At 36.5% G+C, this 22551-nt stretch overlaps 1 protein-coding gene across 2 annotated transcripts; it reads left to right on the top strand.

Annotated features, from left to right (window-relative positions):
• The first annotated feature begins 5862 nt into the window (after positions 1-5862).
• On the top strand, positions 5863-14666 carry spdef (SAM pointed domain containing ETS transcription factor). 2 transcript variants are annotated; one of them, XM_015381743.1, is made up of 6 exons: positions 5863-6085; positions 9812-10256; positions 10976-11173; positions 11340-11387; positions 11629-11763; positions 12762-14666. In XM_015381743.1, the coding sequence occupies exons 2-6, from the start codon at positions 9812-9814 to the stop codon at positions 12938-12940; spliced, it is 1005 nt and encodes a 334-aa protein (XP_015237229.1). In that variant the 5' UTR covers positions 5863-6085; the 3' UTR covers positions 12941-14666. The 2 variants fall into 2 exon arrangements, with proteins under 2 accessions (XP_015237229.1, XP_015237231.1); XM_015381745.1 differs by lacking the exon at positions 5863-6085 and adding an exon at positions 9527-9649.
• Positions 14667-22551: the final 7885 nt, after the last annotated feature.

The raw sequence follows: 22551 nt of genomic DNA, 5'->3' as shown, positions 1-22551 counted from the left end.
GGCAAAGCTCTTGATTTACCAGTTGGTCTACATTCTCACCCTCACCTATGGTCATGAAATCTGAATTATGACCAAAAGAACAAGAACCCAGATACAAGTTGCAAAAATTAGCTCAGTTATTGAGGGAGGCTTTGAGTAGAGCTGCTCCTCCACATCGAGAGGAGTCAGCTGAGGTGACTATGTCTCTCAGATGGTCTGGATGCACCTCTGGCTGAGCTGGAGGAGGTGTCTGTGAAGAGAGAAGTCAGTGAGCCTCTGCTGTGACTGCTGCCCCTGCTAACTGGTCCTGGATCAAAAAGAAGAAGATGAGTACCATTGATGTTTACATTATCTCCAATATATCTAATATCTAAATGGCTTAGAATCTGACCTGTCATTTACTCTCAAACTGTCAGTAGCACACCATTTGCTAATTCTTTTTGGACGGTAGCAGTTTGTATTTCAATCGTTTGCCGAGCAATCAGAAGATTACACACACACCTATTTCACATAAATTAGCTTGGTAGTGTATTTCAGTGTCTCTTTCAAACTTTAATGAGTGCTCCCCCCCAATGTTCCAAATGATCTTTGTCCTGTGGTCTTACCTGATGGAAATTAATCTAAATCAATAGAAATTAATTATAATGTCACTCATGTTAGATTTATTTTGTCTGACTGTAGAGAATCTGATCACTCCTGACAACACTTCAAAAAGAACAAACATTTCAATTAAATCTTATATGCAAATATAAATACAGTTTGCATGACTGTTTATTTTTGCTACTAGGCAAAACATCTGGATTCAAATAAAAGTAGTAAGGTATGACTTGACTGAGATGTTAGGGCATGTTGATTTTTTGGTTCATTGTACAGCCAAAGTTTAAAAAAAAAAAGCCTACACAGCTCAACACAACTGTTATAATGTGCTAAATGTTTTATTCTGAATACACACCAAGCAAAAAAGAGGAAAAGTTGTCGAAAGATAGGCTGACATGTGATGTAATATCATCTGGATGATTCATGTGGTTTTTTTTAAAGGTCCCATATTGTGTTACATTATAGAACACAAAATATTAACAATGAGGCCTCCAGAGCATGTTTTTGCTGTTTATACAGGAACATTCCTCTCACATTAGGCAGACAGCATGTACCAGAAATCTCCTCATTTAGTCTTTTTCTGAACAAGCTGATTTGCCTTTCAAAGGCCACGCCCCCACAACCTGCAACAATGACAACCAGTCAGAGTTCTTAAACACAGTGGCTAGGAACCTGGAATAATACATTTTATGAAGGGCATACCTTGACTGATGATGGTTACAGACTGTTCTGGACAGTTTATTTCCCCTCATGACATAATAAGGGAAATACTTTTTAAAAAGAGCATTTTATGCACACATTAGGTAAGAGATGGAGAAAGGCAAATATAGAGGTGAAAGAGTTTTCTGCATTTGTGAATCTCATACCCAGGTTTTAGGACACTTATGACTATTACAAAATGTTTATAATGTGAAATTTGCATAAATTGAAACCTTTAATCTAGATTTGATACATAAAGATCAGTGAATTCCAATCGAACTGTATTTTTAATGCACTTTAATATCACCTGGGACCAAAGTGCGGTGCAGTAAACTACAGCAAAACTGACACACAAGACTCATAGGACTTAAAAAAAAAAACAATAAGAGTAGAAAGTACATGTTTTTGATAAAAAAAAAATACTAAACTAAATATTTAACAGGCTCATGTAGTGTTATACACAATGGAAGGTCTTTTCATATTTTTGGAGCTGCCGCAGAAAAAGCCCAATCCCCACTAAGCTAGCTTTTTGTTTAAGACATCTCAAGAAGCAGCTGATCAGCTGGCCTGAGAAAATGGGAGGGTGCCGTAGCTAAAAACTTGTAATCAAAACCCCTTAAAAGAGAAGATTCGGTGCTATGTAAAGATTTAAATCCAGTTTGAAAAACCTCTAAAATATCATGATCTTCTAAAAAGGCCATATGTTGATTACAAACCACCTTTTCAAGAATTTTGGAAATAAAGGAAAATTCAGAAATCGACCTATAGTTTAAAAGAATTGTGGGATCAAGAACAGGTTTTTTAAGTAGGGGTTGAACCAAAGCATGTTTTAAATTTCTCACATTTCTCACAGCTGTTGACAGGACTTGGCCAACACTGTTTTAATATGTAAAAAGAAACCTGCAGTTTGTCCTTTTTCCATCTGCCCTCAGCTTGATGGCAATTCAATTCAGTTTATTTTAATAGTGCCAATTCACAACACATGCACTTTACAGTTCACCAGATCATCCAGTCAAATTGATTCAAAGTTTTCTATGTAAGTAAAACCAGTTGATTGCATCGACTCATTGACTCAAATGGCACACTTGGGTGTCCGTGTGTGGTGGTTTAGCCACAGCTCAGATTTAGTTTTTGGTGGTTTCAGTTTAATTTTCATTGGTTCTGTGGAGTCCAGCACAGTCTGGCGGGTGGAATGAAAATAGGAGTTAGGTTCTTCAGGATCTGTGTATGCCAGTTTATCTGTTTCATCATTTTCAAAACTGAGCTGCAGATGAGGCATTAATTACTTTCTAAACTTTTACAAGCCTCTTATACTTTTAATATTTGTATTCTAAGTTGCTTTATTGATATATTTATGGATTGACTTAATACATTTAAGATTATTTTAACTTTTTATTGTCACTGTATAATTTTTTTTTCCTTTTCTTTACATTTCTAAGGCACAAGAGATGAAAAATTGCCAAAAAAGACTGATGTGAAGACTGGGGCAAATGAATGTACATCTTTCCTGTCAAATACAATAATACATTTGATCAATTCAAATTTATAAGAGAATAAGATTAATCTTCTTGGAATACATGTAAATTACCATGTGTGGTAGAAGAATAGACCACAAATGCAAACAAAAAAGCTCCTCCAAAAGCATTATGCAGTCACTCTATTTCTTAAACAGGGACAGGGAGGTTGGTCAGAGTCAATGTGAAGTCTAGGACTGCGTACATAGAAACCCTGGAAGAAACTTTGCATAAAACTTCATACTAACGTTAACCTTTCAGAGGAACAACATCACTAAGCATAAAGCCAGAGCTACACANAGCAGTATGGCAATTGCCATACAGCTCCACTTGTGAAAGTAAAATCTGTTGGGCTCCTTTTGGCATCAAGACAATTATTCTTATTGCCACATTGCCAGACAGGACACTGTAAAAAAAAAAAAAAAAGAAATGTGCATAAATTGAGACCTTTAATCTAGATTTGATACATAAAGATCAGTGAATTCCAATCGAACTGTATTTTTAATGCACTTTAATATCACCTGGGATTAAAGTTTTGTGCAGTAAACTACAGCAAAACTTAGACACAGACTCATAGGACTTAAAAAAAACAATAAGAGTAGAAAAATACATGTTTGTGATAAAAAACAAAAAACAAAACTAAATATCTAACAGGCTAACGTCAACATCTCATGTAGTGTTATACACAATGGAAGGTCTTTTCATATTTTTGGAGCTGCCGCAGAAAAAGCCCAATCCCCACTAAGCTAGCTTTTTGTTTAAGACATCTCAAGAAGCAGCTGATCAGCTGGCCTGAGAAAATGGGAGGGTGCCGTAGCTAAAAACTTGTAATCAAAACCCCTTAAAAGAGAAGATTCGGTGCTATGTAAAGATTTAAATCCAGTTTGAAAAACCTCTAAAATATCATGATCTTCTAAAAAGGCCATATGTTGATTACAAACCACCTTTTCAAGAATTTTGGAAATAAAGGAAAATTCAGAAATCGACCTATAGTTTAAAAGAATTGTGGGATCAAGAACAGGTTTTTTAAGTAGGGGTTGAACCAAAGCATGTTTTAAATTTCTCACATTTCTCACAGCTGTTGACAGGACTTGGCCAACACTGTTTTAATATGTAAAAAGAAACCTGCAGTTTGTCCTTTTTCCATCTGCCCTCAGCTTGATGGCAATTCAATTCAGTTTATTTTAATAGTGCCAATTCACAACACATGCACTTTACAGTTCACCAGATCATCCAGTCAAATTGATTCAAAGTTTTCTATGTAAGTAAAACCAGTTGATTGCATCGACTCATTGACTCAAATGGCACACTTGGGTGTCCGTGTGTGGTGGTTTAGCCACAGCTCAGATTTAGTTTTTGGTGGTTTCAGTTTAATTTTCATTGGTTCTGTGGAGTCCAGCACAGTCTGGCGGGTGGAATGAAAATAGGAGTTAGGTTCTTCAGGATCTGTGTATGCCAGTTTATCTGTTTCATCATTTTCAAAACTGAGCTGCAGATGAGGCATTAATTACTTTCTAAACTTTTACAAGCCTCTTATACTTTTAATATTTGTATTCTAAGTTGCTTTATTGATATATTTATGGATTGACTTAATACATTTAAGATTATTTTAACTTTTTATTGTCACTGTATAATTTTTTTTTCCTTTTCTTTACATTTCTAAGGCACAAGAGATGAAAAATTGCCAAAAAAGACTGATGTGAAGACTGGGGCAAATGAATGTACATCTTTCCTGTCAAATACAATAATACATTTGATCAATTCAAATTTATAAGAGAATAAGATTAATCTTCTTGGAATACATGTAAATTACCATGTGTGGTAGAAGAATAGACCACAAATGCAAACAAAAAAGCTCCTCCAAAAGCATTATGCAGTCACTCTATTTCTTAAACAGGGACAGGGAGGTTGGTCAGAGTCAATGTGAAGTCTAGGACTGCGTACATAAAGACCCTGGAAGAAACTTTGCATAAAACTTCATACTAACGTTAACCTTTCAGAGGAACAACATCACTAAGCATAAAGCCAGAGCTACACATGAATGGTTTGAGTAGAGGAGTAAAATAGTTGCTTCCAGTCTGATTAAGCTGTATCTACTTTGCAATATAGAATAGCCAAACAATGCCCTAGATTGCAAAAAAAAGTGGCTAGTTGTGCAAATCTGTACTGGTCTCTTACATACAACCCCATACATTTCCGCTTGTGAAAAAAAAAAAAAAAGTTCAAGTAGTATAAATATATTTTAAAAGACTACAAAAATGCTTATTTAATTCAGTAAAGAATGCAATAATCTTTGTATAAAACACATTTAACAGTTAGTGAACACTGCTGCAAGTAGAAATTCAAAATCAAAGCTACATTTGTTTAATTCAAACAAATATAAAAATTCCTACCAACTACAACAGATCCACACAAATAATCACACAGTTTCCCCATCTCATGGTCACTAAGGACTGTTTTAAAAGTAAAAATGTTCTTAAGTAAGTTATGTCTAAAATTGTAAGTCATTCCAATGTAAAACAGTAAGTCTATACAAAATATCTTTAATTGGTGTAGGCATTCGCTCTGCATTATTACAACAAAACATTTATGTTCAACATTTAAATACTCTCTCTCAAGCACTGAGGTAAATTACTGATCTAATTTGGAGGGAAACACAGTGCTTGTATAAAGATACACACACTTATGTTGTGTCACACTATCCTTTTGGGCTCATTGGAATCCAAACCTATTTTCAATTCACACCTTAGTCCTAAACCTAATTCCTAACCCAAGATGAAAACTTGTCCTCAGACCAGTCCTCACAACTACCTGTAAGTCCTTATAATGTGGCATATTCCAGGGAAATTAGCCATAAGTTGTCCTCACAAGCTAACAAATACATGGCCATACACCCATACACACACCCACACTTTGGGTTGTGTGTCTAAGTAAACACAACGGCCTTATAAATATAAATTGCAGTCAATGGTGCTGGAATTCCTTTGCACCCAGTCACCCAGTCACTTGTCTTCTCTCCCTTTCACTTTGTACACACCCCCAGCAGGTGCTTTCATTTGAGGTTTAGTTTGCTGTTGTGCTTTAGGCTGTGTCTTTCAGGTTAAGAGACATTTTGCCAAAAAAAAAAAAAAAAAACTACGAGGGGGATATCAGGCCTCAGCCTGGGGCTCATCATCGCCATCAGGGAAAAGCAGGCTTTGGAGTGGCTGCTCTAAGCCTCACCTTTGTTCTTAGGTGGAGAACCACATCAGCAACCATCCAGAGAGGCTTTCACCCATTGATGCATCTTTTCTGAGGTAAGGAGACACTACTAATACTGAAATCCAAAAATTTGATTTTTATGTTTTTGTCCATAATAATACAGATTAAAACTATTTTCTTGGCAACTTTGCCAACCTAACTTTTCCAATAAAGGGCTTTGACTTCTATACATGTTCATTAAGTTCAAAAATTCTCATTTCTACTACCTTTTTTAGGGGTTAAAGACAGCATTATCACTGACCACATGTTATGGAGAGGAAAATTTTGTTTCACAAGTTAACATTCATAATAGAGTTGGCAGGCCTTTTTATTTTGTTAAGCTTTAAATTGCTGATAGACCATAGAGTCTAAAAAATACATTTAAAGTATGCCATTCATTTGATTTCATTCACATGTAAGGATTATTTACTGATAAAGACTGGATTAGACCTGTTGATTCTTGCATGGCGTTACCTTCAGGATGTCACCTTAGTCATATAAACCCCAACGGTTTGCATTAATTTTACTGTCATATTCAATTAATTTGAATATGCCTTAAAAAAAGGCATGGTAGTCAGATTAAAAGTATTTTTATGGATTGTAATTTGTAAACATGTACTAAGCATGCTTTTCATTAAGTCCATATTTCTGCTGGTTGAGAATGTGGTTAGGGATTATAAGACTGTTATGTCATTCACTGACAAGTTATAACCCATAATTCAAGATAGTTAGAATTCAATTTAATCTTTTTGAAACTTAAAATAAAAGGACGAATCTTCTCTCAGCAGTGCTGGTGGACAGTTGCGGCCCTACAACATTATGTTTCCTTGAAGAGCTTTCTGTTTGCAAAGTTGCATGAATTTCAATGGTTGTTCTCACTTTAGATCCTTGTACAAAAGTTTTCTTGATCTGTGTCTGTTGGAATAACAGATTTCAAAGAACCAAGGCTGCAGGGATAATTTCATTTGACTTGACCTACAGAAGCTACAAGTTTAGGTAGCTTCAGAAAACAGCATAAATAGTCAGTTAAATTTAGCTAAACTGCAAAAAAGTTACTTTAATGAAAAAACTTGACTTGATTTCAAGTTTCTCATTTGAATGTATATCCGCAGGCAAATCTACAGCACCTCATTGTAATAAGGTAGAGAGGAAGCTGCAGTTATGTAATGGACTCTTTTAGAAAACTGAGCGGAGGTGGCATTTCCAGTTTTAACCTTAGTTTTAACATTACTTTCAGTGTCTATGTTGGTGATGAGATATTTGTTGAGTAGCATACAAAATTGTCCCCGCTGATCAACCTTCTAAGCCTCAGGCATTTAACTACCATTTTCTCATTCATCTCTCTGGGTGACAGGTCTGAATCGGCATCAACCAATGAAGGGTTGAAGGCTTATCTTTGCCATTTAGTACAAATATATAATCCTCTGACAGAACGTTGATGACTTTGGTTTCCAAGGATTTTGGCCCGGTGCCTGTGCACCTGACTGCAGGAATGATTCATCCTGTGCACCATCATCCCCCACCTTCAGTTAAGACAATCTAAATAGGGGTTAGGGATATAATAGAAGTTAATAGCAATCTTTCTGAACAGATAAGAAACAGCACTTTGTGACGGTCTGAACATGAGATTTAGAACAGACTCTGCAGATAACAGAGAATGACCCTCCATCTGCGATTCATAAAATAAGCAAATACCTTAAAACCGACCCTGATGTGCTGGAATTGCATTTACAATGTGAACTGAACATATGCATTTAATAGTGTTGCAATAAAAATTATCTAATCCAACAAGTTTCTTACCAGAAACAAACACGCAAAGTTATATAAAGCCCCTAATTCAGCCTTATTTGCAGCAAGTTAACTGCCTTAGTGGGTCTGACATCCCATAAGAAACAATAACAAGGAAGAAAATCTTTAACGCTCACACAGCAAACAGTCACACTTGGCTTTACACCAGCAAAGCTCTCTGCCAGCATGTTTTTCACCATTAGATATGTGGTGTCAGATGTCATTCACGACCTTGTTGTTTTTAGCATTTCTTTAGCTTGTTTTAAAGCCAATTCATGAAATTTGGTTAAATTGTAATGAATCAGCAAACTGGTTTTACAGTTCTGCAAGAACTTTCAATTGAGGAGGGAGTAGATATCAAGGATTTACTGTTTGACTTCAGAAATGACTATTTTTGGTCATTTTCTGAAATTTCTTTCAACTGATAATGTAACACATTTTTAAGCAATAAACAGTCATTAACACTGTAGGAAGGAAAATGAAACCTATCATGATGAAAACCTCTTAGCTTCCCAGAAAGGAGTTATTTTGTGGAGTAAATGGAGCAAGCTCTAAAGCTCCTGAAATGAATATCAGCTTCTTGACCAAACTCATTTAGAGATCAGTCAGGGTCTTAATCCCCTTCTCACCATGGGGTGTGAGTTTGTGTCTTTTTTCCTGTGTCTGCTCTTCCTTTTGGAAGAAGGTAATATGGCTAAATTTGCTTCACTAATGGGTTTAGTGCAAGCTGTTGCACAGCAGAGTTGACACACAGCAGCAGGCTGGGATACCAATGGTGTTTAATCTCAGTCCTGATTGAGAAAGGGGGAGGATGGGTTGCAGGCAAAAGATAAAAGGAAAACCAGGGAGGTGGATATCAACTAAAGAAGTAAAGAAGTAAGACTGAAAGAGGAATCTTCAGAAAAATATAAATGATAATTGTTCAAATGTTGGGTCTGTTTGGTAAAAAGGTTATCTTTTTTTTTAATATCATTTCTGGGTAACCTCAATATCATATCTCCAGAAGTTAAATGATCTAAAATAACCCTAACTATGTCCACTTAAAAAGTGGCATTTGGCCTTACTGGGTGCAATCTATTATTTTACAATTTTATGAGACTTTAATTGTTTGCCATATGATGAAGCAAGCCATGACATAGCTGAACATGTGCTTAGTGGAGAAACACTTCTTTACTGCCACATCAACCATGATCGCTGATAACCCGGTGTGTTGCCGTGGTGTTACCTCCCATATGCCAGCTGTGGCAGGTACAAATTATTGGTGCAATATGCAAGATTACACCTTAGGTGCAGGTTATGAAGGCAAGTGTTCACTTTTCTTAACAATCTACTGTTAGGAGGGACCCTACGCCCATTGGACAGGCCTTTTAATTGAGAGTGAAGTTGTCTTTTGCCAATACATGGTCTTGGGCACATTTTTCGCACATTTCTGTCTTTATTACCTACGGTAACTTCTTTTTGATTAAAAACTCCAGCTGACTTTGGAGACAGAGGGCTGCAGAGACGGCACCTTGGAAGCCTGAAAGTGGCAGCGGGGCTGAATTGGTCTCAATACAAGTCACCTACCCCCAAGTTGAGCGCCATTCTGGGCCACTGACCCACAAATAAGAGACTCAGTCAAATCTATTTTGCCTAATGTCTGCTGGGGGTGGGTGTCTTTTAAATATCCCTTGAGGTTTATTTTCCTAGAATCTTCCTTCGACTTTCTGGCTGCTATAAAACTGGAACCAGAAAGGACTCCCATCAGTAGTTCTTGCATCACATTATGGCGTTTCTTGAAGAGTAGTTGCTAATTTAGCAGCTAAATACTTAAGAAAAAGAGGATTGATAAGGTAATGCCGAGCTCTTACAACCTTCAGATGTTATTGAAGAATGCTAAGGCTAATGTGCTCTGTAATCATACATTTCTTATGTCATTTTGTGGGTTATTTTGATGTTTGCATAGCCTTCAGAGCCAATTATATGATGTGGCTTCTCTTCCTCTATCTCCTCAGATGTCAAATCCAATTAGTGGTTTACCAGAGAGCACTGACTTTGTGCCCTGTATTGGGATGACAGAGGACTCTCTCATCCTCCTGGAACGAAACCGATGCTCTGTAGATCCTTGGGACACAGTGGACATCAAACCCAACATAGAAGTACTTGAGCGCGGGGTGCCAAGCTTCTACCTCTCCTGCTATGACATGCTCCTCACTGAAGAGGCTGCCTGTTTGGTGAAAGTGTCAGATGGGTCCTCTGCACTAGCTGTCCACATGAATCGCATGGAGAGCAGAGAGGAGCCAGAGCAGTGCCCTGTCATTGACAGCCAGGAGAATGGTCTGTCTCCTGGGCTTGAGGGGCAGATGGAGGATCGATCTTTGGAGCAGGTGCAAAGCATGGTTGTAGGAGAGGTGCTGAAGGACATTGAAACAGCTTGCAAACTGCTCAACATCACTCCAGGTAGGTCAAAACCACACCTACAACAACACACATCATTTTCAGCAGCATTAACGCATTTACCTGGCAAAGAAAAACAAGTGTGACTGCCTATTTGCAGATAAAAGAATGTTGAGTAAGAGACCAAATCTTACTTCCAAAATCAACATATTTTTGTGTAAACAGCCCGGCCAAGATGACAGATGTTCCCAATCATATCTTTACTGACGCAGAGCTATGTTTGCCTGCTCCAGGATCTGTTTAATCCTGACCTTTTCAACAAGTTTCCCTGAACAGGGACAGTGATGATTCTCTCCTGCCTGCAGCCGTGTACACAGTCTTAAGGGCGAGGTCTCGCCTGCTTGAAAAACAAACAGAGGAAGAAGTTTTGTGCATTGTATTGCTTCTAGCTGTTATAAACCTACGTGATCCCCAGTCATTTGTTCTACTTAATAAAGCTGAAGTGATATAGAACATTAATTACTTCATCTACTTTGCATATATGTGCAACACTCAGAGAATGTAAAGTCACTAGTTTTAAACAAGACCACTCCAACCAAGACCAAAGAATACTGAGACAAGACCAGGACCAAGACATTTAGAGGCTGAGACCGACATCTTTTATGGTCTTGGCCTTGACTCTGTACTCCTTGGTCTCGGTTGGTGTTGTCTTGCTTACACTACAAGTCACTCCACTTTAAAGGACGGGGGAAGTGTTTCTTATGTTTTGCACCTGCCCACAGACCCTACAGAGTGGAACACCGGGAATGTCCAAAAGTGGATGCTATGGACTGAACACCTGTACAGGTTGCCCCATGCAGGAAAAGCCTTTCAGGAGCTGACAGGGAAGGATCTGTGTGCTATGAGCGAGGAGGAGTTTCGGCAACGGTCCCCACTATGCGGAGACACCCTTCATGCTCACCTGGATATATGGAAGTCAGGTATATGGTATTTATTTGTCTATTTGACAAAACACAAATAACCCCCCTGTAGATTCTTACAATGAACACAATGAATGTCTGTGGGTGTGTGTATTTAGTCGGAATTATAAGGTGCTAAAAGTGTTTTCTTTCAATTGACTGTTATATGTTGTACTTTTATCTGCAGCTGCGTGGATGAAAGACAAGTGCTCTGCTGTAGATACCAAAACTACAGGTATGATTACAGTTAGACCTTTCCTCAACTTAATGAAAGCCTCATTAAGATAAAACGATAAAACATTTACATAAAATTTTAAGCTTTAATGAAGCTATTTTAAGCTTTAATGAAGCTTAAAATATCATAAAACTTTAAAGAAGCTTAAAATTTGGTATATTCAAAAATTAAATGTTGTGTGATTTTTGGTTGCTTGATATCAACAACCTGAAGGAGAAGATGTCTGTTTGTTTTTGTATAGGGAGCGAGGAGCTGTGGTCTGAGGCAGACTCATCTTGTTCAGGTCAACCGATTCATCTGTGGCAGTTCCTCCGAGAGCTCCTGCTTAAACCTCACAACTATGGTCGCAGCATACGCTGGCTCAATAAAGAAAAAGGTGCAATACCACATCTTCTGGCATTTCTAATTGTTGTTTTCTAAAGCAAACTGACAAACATGGGTGCAAAGAGTAGTAGGCTGCAGTGGTTGATACTGTAGCTGAGAAAAAAAGTTTTCTGTCATAAGAGAAGAACAACAGTGTTTCATGCAAAAACAAATACTTGCTAAAAAAGTGCTCTACAGTAAAACATACAATTAAAAGAACCTTTTAAACAGTATTAATCTCAATTGTGTTATTACTGTAGAAATCAATAATCCACTGATTAATTTATTGCTACTTTGCTACAGTTTACAATGACAAATTCTGTAGATGAATTTATCAGTAGTTTTAATATTGCTGCTGCTTCACAATTTGACTAAATCTGTCGATGAGCGATATGACGCCAGAATTTGCAGGATAGATACTTCTTTACAAATCCTTATTGATTTATTGCTGCTTTATACTGTATGTACACATAATGTAATTGGTGTATTGATAGAGATACTGATAACCTAGTATTGATAGTATAGAAAACTTCCACCTGATTTGGCTCCCTAGTTACCTCACTCTGATTAATAGTAGTTAAAAAATGTATAATCACTAAATGCATGTGCATGGTAGATTTTTTGGGGTGCTTGGGGGGATTTTTCCCTCATGCTTCAATTAGATCTTACTCTCAGTTTTCACCCTCACACCTGACATTTGTCCTAACTTGAAAACATTCTGAATGATAGCTACACATCATGTAAATGAACACAACTTTGATGACAATGTTGTAGCCTTTGTATTTTTAAGCATTTTTGGTTCCATCACAAAATTAGCTTTATTTCATTATAACATACTTCAGAATAAAATATATTCTCAAATAAAGGTTAAACAATATCTCAGTCTACAGGACAGCAGTTATATAATTTTGTGGTTATTTTCTTTAAAAAACTTGTGTGTTTACTTATTGTTTTGTACTTTCTGCTATATTTGTGTGTGTTTTTGTTTAAGATTCCCCTTTCTTTTTCCAGGTATATTTAAAATCGAAGATTCGGCTCATGTGGCGAAGCTCTGGGGACTCAGAAAGAATCGACCTGCTATGAACTATGACAAGCTGAGCCGCTCCATTCGGCAGTACTACAAAAAGGGCATCATCCGCAAACCGGACGTGTCTCAGAGACTGGTGTACCAGTTTGTTCACCCAGTATGAGGCTTCAGGAAGCTGGGAGGAAGATAAGGAGGCTTGTGACAACCTTGACTCCATCTAACAATGCACTTGAACTATTACACCTCAGAGGTGACTTTATACAAATGAACTGCAAAGAAAGCCATCCTCTGCAGGCGCAATGAGGATCTAAAAAAATATTGTTTGTTACTTTTTTTCCACGCTTCAGAATCAAACTGCCTTGTTGTTTGCATGATCTGCCTGTCGATGGTTCTATGATTAAGTTCACGTCACAGCATCATACCTAAACGCTTTAACAAACAAGCTTCGGGCAGTCATCCCTCTCCTACTTCTTCACCTCTTGTTTTAGTCACCTTCACAGTCATTTTGTTATGTTGTCTTGCCAAAGCTGTTTGGCAACAGCAGACAGCTTTAATCTACACAGCTGCAGAGAAGGACAATTAAACAGATTTGATAAATATATTCAGGTTTTATTTGCTAAAACCTCTTTAAGGCAGAGCTTATAAGAACACTTTTTTCTTCTTATCAGGTGTAACATAATGAAGGAATGACATTTTCTCTAATGGCACTGCTGAGGAGCTTCTTCTTTATTTTGCTAGTTACGGTTTATATAGATGTGTATATTGCATCTTAGGTTTCTGATGTTTGAGATTCAAAGTGCTTAAAGCATTACAATGAAGTCCCTGTCATACAGCCAGCATGAAACAATAAAAAAAAACGTGTCAAATTCAAGGCCTGTGGGCCAAATTCAGCTCCTCACAACAATTTCAAGAGCCAAAAACGGCATATTATGATATATACTTGAGGCATACTTTCTTTTAAAGAGTGCAAAGTGGCTAAGATTGTAATAAATATGTGTGAAGTTATAATAACAGAGAAGTGTGCTCTTTGTAAATGAAATGATGCAATTAAATGTGTCATTTATACAGCTGTGTGTGTCCCATTTAAGGATTAAAGAAATGAGTTTGGCACCCCTGCTCTAAATGACATTAATGGACATGTTCACTGAATGCCATGCACAGTCTTAAGGGTGTGCTGTAACCGTGACATCAATGCACCAACTTGCTAAAGTGTTCTTCCCTCTTTCCCAGCTTATCACAATACAGCCACTAACTTCAGTGTATTTTAACAGGATTCTGTGTAATAGAACAATTAGTGCATGCATCTGAAGTGAGAGGAAATATTTTATTGAATTTTTTTAAATAAAATTCCGAATAGTGTGCTTTATATTTGCATGTAGCACTGCGGAGTCAGTCTTTTTGAAAAAACAACACCTTTATATTCAAGCCTTTATTGCATGCCTCTTCTAGCTAACAACATAACATTTTCTTCAACCATTTTCCAAAATAGTTTAGGTTCAAACAGTTGGAGAGTACTTATAAACAGCATTTTCAAACCTTGCCATATCTAGACTTTGATATGGCAAGACTTTGATGTAAATGTTTTTAATAGCTCTGGTAGTTCATTTAATCTTTATTGATGGTTTTGCAATCAGAGGTCACATCAGTGGGGGGTGAGAATGTAGACTAAGGGCTAGATCTTCAAAAGGTTTGTTCATGTTAAAACAGAATAGATCTTTAAAAATGGCACGCAGCAATGCATGTACTTCACCAGGCAGCAGGTGAAAACCTTTTTTTGTGTTTCTACCGTCATCAATATCCAGATCATTTTCTAATTACCAAACCAATTCTTCAAATTTAGCATTTAAAGGTAGTCACAGTTTTGAATCATTTTTGGGCATCTTTGAAAGTCAGGTGCAAAATCTTGCTAAGATTTATGTGGTCATCTGTCACAAAGGGAGCTTTGGTACAATGCCAGACGATACAGAGAGATTCTGTTGTAATGTAATCATATTTGGACCATTGGAAATAACTATAATAGAATAACAATATCTAGAAAAGAATGTCTGCGCAGGCTCTCGCAAAGTAATGCAGCAGGGATAGGAGACAATCTTTATTCGTCTGAACCAAAACAAAAACAAGCAAACACAATAGAATATTAGCAGCTATTAGAGAACATTCATCACAAACCAACAAAATGGAGGGGTGCATGCCTTACTTGTGACAAGAGGAATTTTTTTCTCTCTTAATATTTTTAACAGGCTCTGTGTGAAGCAGTTTTATTAAATTATTATGGGAATTCCCTTTTGGTAGAATATTAGATCAAGAGTTGGTGTAAGTAAATCCAGCTGTTTAGAGCATAATCTGCTGTAAACGTGACTGCTGCTCCTTCTATGTGGTTTGGAGGGGTGGTCAAATACTGTAACTTTAATCATTTCATTTTTAACTTTTGTTTGAAGCATTTAGAGATAAGCTGTCTATGTGATAAATCATTATCATTTTAGAATAGCTATTGTCATTATTACCTTCAACAAACCTGCTTGTAACCTCATCTTCTTGTATTGCCTCTCTCATATTGCCAGTACAACATGTGATTTGCTCATTTTAATGAGTGAAACCAAACCAGTTTGAGCGCATTGTAATTTGAGCAATCTTTGTAGATCATCTGCAACATTCTCACCTATTGCTCATAAATGTTTTTGCACACTCACACACTGTTTGAAAATTGGTTTAATAGGGTCTCATCTGACTAGATCACACTTCACATGCTTATATGGAAGCAATGTTCACCACGTCACCAATAATGGTGACATTGATTTTCAGTTGTTGTCTATTTATAACATTATTCCAACACAGTTTTCAGTATAATAAATGGATTAGTGCTCTGAGATGCTGCAGGGTAATGATATTGTTTGATATCCTACATCTGAATTAAATCTCCAGCAATTTTTCTTTCACAAACCTCTAAATCTACAGAACACCTGAATATAGACTCAGATTACACTTCATGCAGGCAAACTCTCCTCTGTGGCTTTTAAAGGCCTTTGGTTGCACAAGATTCAATGGTAGGAGATGAACGGCAGCTGATTACTTATGTTTGTAGCACTCTTCAGGATTTTATTTGCAGACATTTAGAAAAACATGATGCGTAACTTTGTATTGGTCTACCAGAACATAATAAAAAGGCCTTAAAAATAGTTGTAATTGTGAAAACCAAAGGTGTTGTAAACTCAAGGAGGAACAAAGCAAAACATGGGTTTAAACATGGTCAAAATGTATTCAGGAGTAGTTTCCTAGTGCTAGATTCTCAAGTTTTATCTCACAAGTTTTACTACTTGTATTTAAAACACGATCAAATAATCTGCTTCCTGTGCAAAAAAAAGAACTTAATGTTTCAAGAAGAAATCAGTTAACTAAACTTGGATTCTATCTGTGGGCGGTCTGCAATCTGTGGTATTACAAATTTAACGACCACATTTTGTTTGGAAAGGTATTATTAAGTGCATACATTTTACAGCCAAATTCTTTCTGATTCATGTGATTACTAATGTTTTATTCTGCAAGTTTTACTTTATCTCAGTCAACAACTGTGTCATAATTTCTCTTTCCCTCCAGCGGTGAGTAATAGGGTGAACATCTGCCAAGACATGGTGGCTTATAGTCAAATGGAGCAGGTAAGATGAACTCAACATCAGAGTTCATAAGGTAAGAGGGGAATTTGTTCACACGCTGTTTAAACTTAAAATGAAATGAAAGAATTAGCTAAATCTATTAGGCTATTATCATAAGTCAGTCTTTACATGATGTCTGAGGAGACTGAAGTAGGCTTTATCATAAAAAAAAAAAACTACCAATATAATAAAAGGTGAACATCTATACAGAATGAATTTAGGGTTAAAACTACATGTATCTCTCTGATGAAGGGCAATTATAACCATATTATCAGTGCTTATATTAAAATGAATTTAACAAAGGCATATTTGAAAAGAAGCTGCATAACATCAGAGTTTTTCTAATTATGCACTGAATTATAACGCATTGTACAAGCTGTTAACAATGTTAACCTATCCATTGCCACTTAGGGTTTATTTTCTGCAACTGTAGCTTTTGGTCTTTGATCTGATGGAAGTGCAGATGGAATCAGAGGGCAGAAATGACAGTGACTAACATAACAAAACAATGTGTGTTTAACCAACCGTCAACAAAAAAAAAGAAACAGAAACAGTATTCAACCACAAAATTTACTTAGAGCAGGAGATAGGAGTTGTTTTTCTTCTTTTCCCATTGCAGAATTTCTCTGTAAATTGTGTGACACCTAAAATGTAAACAAAGAACAAAAGTTGAAATGAAAACTAAAAACTTGTTGCATCTATAACTATAGTTTTCAGCTACTTCCAAATCCTGATATACTGTTGTTCATTAAATATAAAGGTGCACATATATCTATAAATGTTCGGGCTATAGGTTATGTAAAGATACAACTTAAGATTTAAGAATCTCCAAACTACATCATTTGGAAGTTCTTTTCCTGATGATAAAGGGCCTATTATACGGAATTCTTAAAATTATGATTTTTATTTTATTTTATTTTGTTTTTTTACCATAAGGGATTGGATTAATCATGAATTTCTGAAGTTTGTAAAGTAGCTTGTCACTGGTGACCTCTAGTGGTGGCCTTAGATATAAACTAAACGTAGGACTGCTCACATCTAAGGTCCTTTATTCCAGGCGTTGAATCTGCCCCACCTTCTAGGAGATATGTGGAAAGTTTATCTTTTGGCTTTTGATAAGCTTCCTGAGGAAAACTACCTCACCTTTCTGTGAATAATTGGTTTGAAATAGAACAATTCTAGTCTAACCTTTTTACAGGAGAAACAAAAAAGTAGGGAAAAATTGGAATTTACAAAAATCTGTGTATTTTGTAGCTAAGCCTATTGTAAATGCTTGTAGAAGTCAACACATGGATGTGCCAACATTTCTTCAGATTAATAATATTAGAGTGAAATAATACTTTTGGATCAAAAGAAGAGTGTTCAAAAGTTAGGACACAGCTCTGCCTAAATAGCTATAAATCACCAATCAGGCCCAAATGATGGATGTGGTGATGGACTCAGACCTCAACCTTCTGGGGCACATAAAGGCAGAAACAAAGTCAGCCTTCTATTGCGTAAAAAAATCTCCAGATTTAGAAGACTGATGTTTTAGCCTGACCTTGAAAAATAATGAATTTGTTCATTCTTAGTAGAATTGATTACTGCAACAGTGTCTTTACATGTATGCTTATAAAGTCGATCAGACAGCTGCAGCTGATCCTCTGAGATTTCTATCTGCTGCCTGAATCCTCACCAAAACCAAAATTAGAGGAGCACATCACCTCAGCGCTATTCCACTGGCAACCCTAGATAGATAGATAGATAGATAGCATACAGTACATGCTACTGCAACTAAAAATACTAAGTTCAATCTAACTACTAAGTTCAAATACTAAGTTCAATCATTCTGGAAAAAGCCTTGAAAGTGAAGACTACTGTAATACCAGTGGTCTCCAAAACACTGGGGGTAGTCACCCCAACACTGGAGAAGTGGCATCTGGAGAGACATCAGAGATCTTGGTCGAGAAGTGCGAAGCTCTAGGGACAGCTAAGAGACTGGAAAAACCCTCAAGCTCCTAAGCATCTAGGAGAGAATCTGAGCTTGAGACCAAAAAGCCATCCACCCTACCCAGGAGTACAAGAGCTGGGGGAGAGATTGATTAATTATTTCTCTTGATCTATTTATGTTGCCTTTAAGCCACTGCCATGCACGTTTTCTTCTCTTGTAAATCACTTTGAGGTTTTGTTGCCACTGAAATGTGATGTTATATAAATAGACTAGCACTGGTTAGCTGTTGCCTAAATATATGATAGCGAATTCCCTTCTAGATACAAAAGTTTTTTTTTTGCTGTATCTACAAAATGCAGTACTGTATTGTGAAAGGATAAGGAGGGTAGACAAATAATAATAATCTTAAGCCAATTATGATTTTTTGTTTGTTAATATTATCATCTTACATCACTGGAACTTTTATCACAACTTTAACCTGAAAAAATAGAATTAAAAAGTATGTGTTTTGGACTCGATTAGTACATATTAAATATATTCTACATAAATATACAAAAATGTATTTCCTACCCCTTTGAGCAAACAAAACATCTTTTCATCCATATGTATAATCCCACAAACCCCTTCATGTACATGTGGAAGGTAACATAATATTCCCAATATCCTGTCCACCAAATTTAACAGCATGGGGGATTTCCATCTGAAATTTAAGCAAGTCCATGTGTTGATAGTAGATTTTCAAAGTGTGTTTATTCTTCCTGTGCCTAAAAGGGATTTTTCTGGGTTCTTTGGTTTGGAGGGAGCTAGGATAATTTACCCTAAATTATCATTAGGTGTATTTATTTTTTCTGTGTCTCTCATGTTATCCCTCTGAAGGGCTGGGGATGAAACCTGTCTTGTACTTTTCACTGCTGATGGAACGGGCTCGGCCCCCCACAGAACTCTGAAAGGCTTAGCTTATAAAACATGAATGGATGTCCTACATCTAAGATTATTTTTAGTTTTCTTTCACATTTATGCTAAGCTACTTTTTGATTAACACTTTACATTTAAAACAACTCCAGTAAGAATTAATACAAAATTTCCGACCAGTTATAAATTAATATTAAACACTTCAGCCACATAATAAACTTAATAGTTGCATCCAATTCTCATTTTTTTATACTCCATGGTGTTTGTTTCTGATTTTCTCTAAATGACATCACATTCAGCATTTTAAATGTGCAACAGGTGACAATAATGTTCAAAGACTGTAACTGTTTGGTTTACATTTCTACCTGTTAACATCACATTTACATTATATTTTTGCTTCTTTCTTTACGTCTGCTTCTGTCTCCTTGAACACCAGTCGGCCTCGGTGGATGGCCGCTCACACTGAGTCTGGTTCCAGTGGAAGTTTCTTCCTGTGAAAAGGGAGTTTTCCTCTCCACTGTCCCTACAAGCATGCTTGGTGCGAGAGATTGCTGAAAAGTCAATGCGTCGATGCAATCAGCTGGTTTTTCATAGATAGAAAACTGAATCAATTTTACTATGTGATCTGGTTTAATTGTCTCTGTAAAGTGCCTTGAGATTACATGTGTTTTGAAATTGCTCTATACAAATAAACTGAGTTGAATTGATATTTCGCAAGCTCTAAGACATTTAACAGTCTTCAGATGAATTAGTTTTTTATTATTATTGAAGCAGGACAGGCACTACAGTTTGAAAATGACAGCACTATGCTAAAAATACAGAGGAAACCCTCTATTCAATCAAAGTTTCTGTAAAGTTGCAGCATGAGTTAGAGAAAGAAAAGGTTGTCATTTACTGGCTTTTAGGAGCTTCACAATAGATGTAAACTTTCTCATCCTGTGTGAAATGTAGACAAATACACTATTAGACAGCTGAGATACGGAAGCTATTACATCTATGGGTTCTTCAGTCTGTACTGGTGTACATGTAAACTGATCTAGATGAGAGGAGTCCGATTCAGAGGAAGCACACTGGAGAGATAATGACTAAAAGATTGGAGATTTTTTTTTTTCTCTTTGAACGTTAACACAGATGCAAGGAGAGCAAACATACAGAGGCAGAAATACAACAGCAGACATTTCACTCCTGGAGTTTGCAAAAATAAACACATTTTGCTCTTACAGCAGAAAATCTGGTGTCTCATCAATATTTCACAGACAGATCCTCTTTCTGTTTCTAACTCTGCAGCTTTTTCTGTCTGCATGAGTAACAGTAGAATGCCTCAAAGAGAAAAAAGAAAACCACACCGGCTTGTGGAATTATTAATCCAGGCTCTTATCACACCTACAGCACTGCTACATAGGCTGAATTTCCTCACTGAACATACAATATGAGAAACAATGACACAACCTAGGAGTCTTAATTAACTTGAGCTTCAGCCAATAAGAAGATGAAAACTAATCAAGAAGAAGTGCTGAATGAGTTGATCAAACAGTGCGTGGATCATCAGTATGCAAAAAAAAACAACAACTGCAGAGGGGTAAGTGCAGTGAGTACCTGACAGCTTATAGTGATTGAGGGAACACATAAAATTATAAAACTGGTTTGGAAAAGGGGCTAATCTCCATATAAAACAGCTACAGGTTGATGTTTTCAAGGCAGCTTGTGATCATGGCTGCATAATCACAACATAATCAAGAAAAGGGAGAAAACAAAGCAATTAAAGGTGATAGTGAATACAGGCACATTGTTTCTGAAAGCTGGAAAAGTAGAGAATGATGTCAAAACAGATTTTTTTTTTTAAGGAGATAATAGAAATAACAGAACCGCTCTTGAGAATAACTGTGAGATAATGTTATATTACAGCTTTTTTTAAAACAGAAATGCAGCAACAGACTGTGAACGGGCCAGAACAGTTCTGCATTCTTTAGTTTTCTCTTGGATTTATTAGAACATCTTCTTGATGAGGTTGTGACTTTTCTGTTCTAATGCACTTCAGGTCAGAACTTATCTGGTCCCAGTGAAAAGTTTACATATACTTACCATGGGTGTGAATGTCGTCATAATGTTGGGTCTTTAAAGATGTTAAAGAAAATGTTTTTTTTTAAGATGCATTATCTTTAGATAATTGCTAACTTCACTGAATCATAAAAATAAATAAATAAATGAAAAACAGAAACTGAGTCAACTGTTGTTGACTTCATTGTGGATATTCCACACAAGGTCTAAAACTATACATACATACTCAAATCCATGCATATGATAATTTAAGATTGATCTGAGAAGATAAGTGAAACAATGTAAAGGGAATCCCACAGCATGAATGTTCCTCTACCATGCTCAACATTTGGTACAGTGTAATTAGAGCTAAACGCATCAACTTCACTAATCCACGTTTGTTTGAAATTAAGGTTGCGTTTCTCTTTGTCTCCACCTTTGTTAAGCTGCTAATTTCAGTCCAGCTCAAGTGATTGTTATTGAGTTTCAAAATTTGTTGTAATTTTCCAACTCTGAAAAAGGGTGACAATAGTTTAAAAAGCATCTCAAAAGCCCCCCAAGGTGACAACTTTTCAACAGGTATGTAATATTCAGTTAAACTGATCTTTTTTTTAAGCATCATTACACAGAAATCTCAAAGCATACTTATCTATTAATAGTAACAGGTATTTGGTTGAGTCCTCTTTGTTTATTTCAGGGATTGAAGATCAGTTCTGCCTTTGAGTGGCAGATCTTTATCCATTCAGAAGCTTAACACTTTTCTCTATGAATGCCTTTACTTTGTATACTGGACGTCACACATGACTCCATGAAACAAGAAAACAACAAAAGGTTTTACCAATTTTGATGCTGCAGATGTTTTAGGGACTGTTTCATGCTGCTTGCCCTCGTGTTTCATGTTCATGAGCCTGAATGCTAACTTAAAAGGCCATGCTGCTTTAAAAGGTGTTGAATCCCTACAAGTGAATTTTACAAGATGAAAAATATATACATTCCCAAAAAATGCTAAACATATTGTAAATACTAAAGAAGAAAACAGTGTACTTTTAGAAGAGACAAACTGTACATCCTGATGTTTAAAAAAACAGATTAAAATGCATTAATGCACAGCTCATTCATGATACCCTGGCACCTTCTTTGACTTCTGGTGAAAGAAGAGCATCGCGTCTGACAGCAAGGGCAGCAAAGACACAACTGTTTGCTTCATTCACTGTAACTTGAGGTGATGTGAACTTGAGCAGTCCT

The sequence above is a fragment of the Cyprinodon variegatus genome, unplaced genomic scaffold (assembly GCF_000732505.1).
Source record: "Cyprinodon variegatus isolate N-32 unplaced genomic scaffold, C_variegatus-1.0 Scaffold241, whole genome shotgun sequence".
Taxonomy (NCBI): domain Eukaryota; kingdom Metazoa; phylum Chordata; class Actinopteri; order Cyprinodontiformes; family Cyprinodontidae; genus Cyprinodon; species Cyprinodon variegatus.
The sequence above is the reverse complement of the archived record's forward strand: the minus strand, read 5'-3'. Positions and strand labels throughout refer to the sequence as shown.

Coding starts and splice junctions, on each gene's coding strand:
- spdef (XM_015381743.1), top strand. CDS start 9,812: ATGTCAAATCCAATTAGTGGTTTACCAGAGAGCACTGACTTTGTGCCC. Junction 10,257..10,975: donor ACTGCTCAACATCACTCCAG/GTAGGTCAAAAC, acceptor ACCTGCCCACAG/ACCCTACAGAGTGGAACACC. Junction 11,764..12,761: donor CTGGCTCAATAAAGAAAAAG/GTGCAATACCAC, acceptor TTCTTTTTCCAG/GTATATTTAAAATCGAAGAT.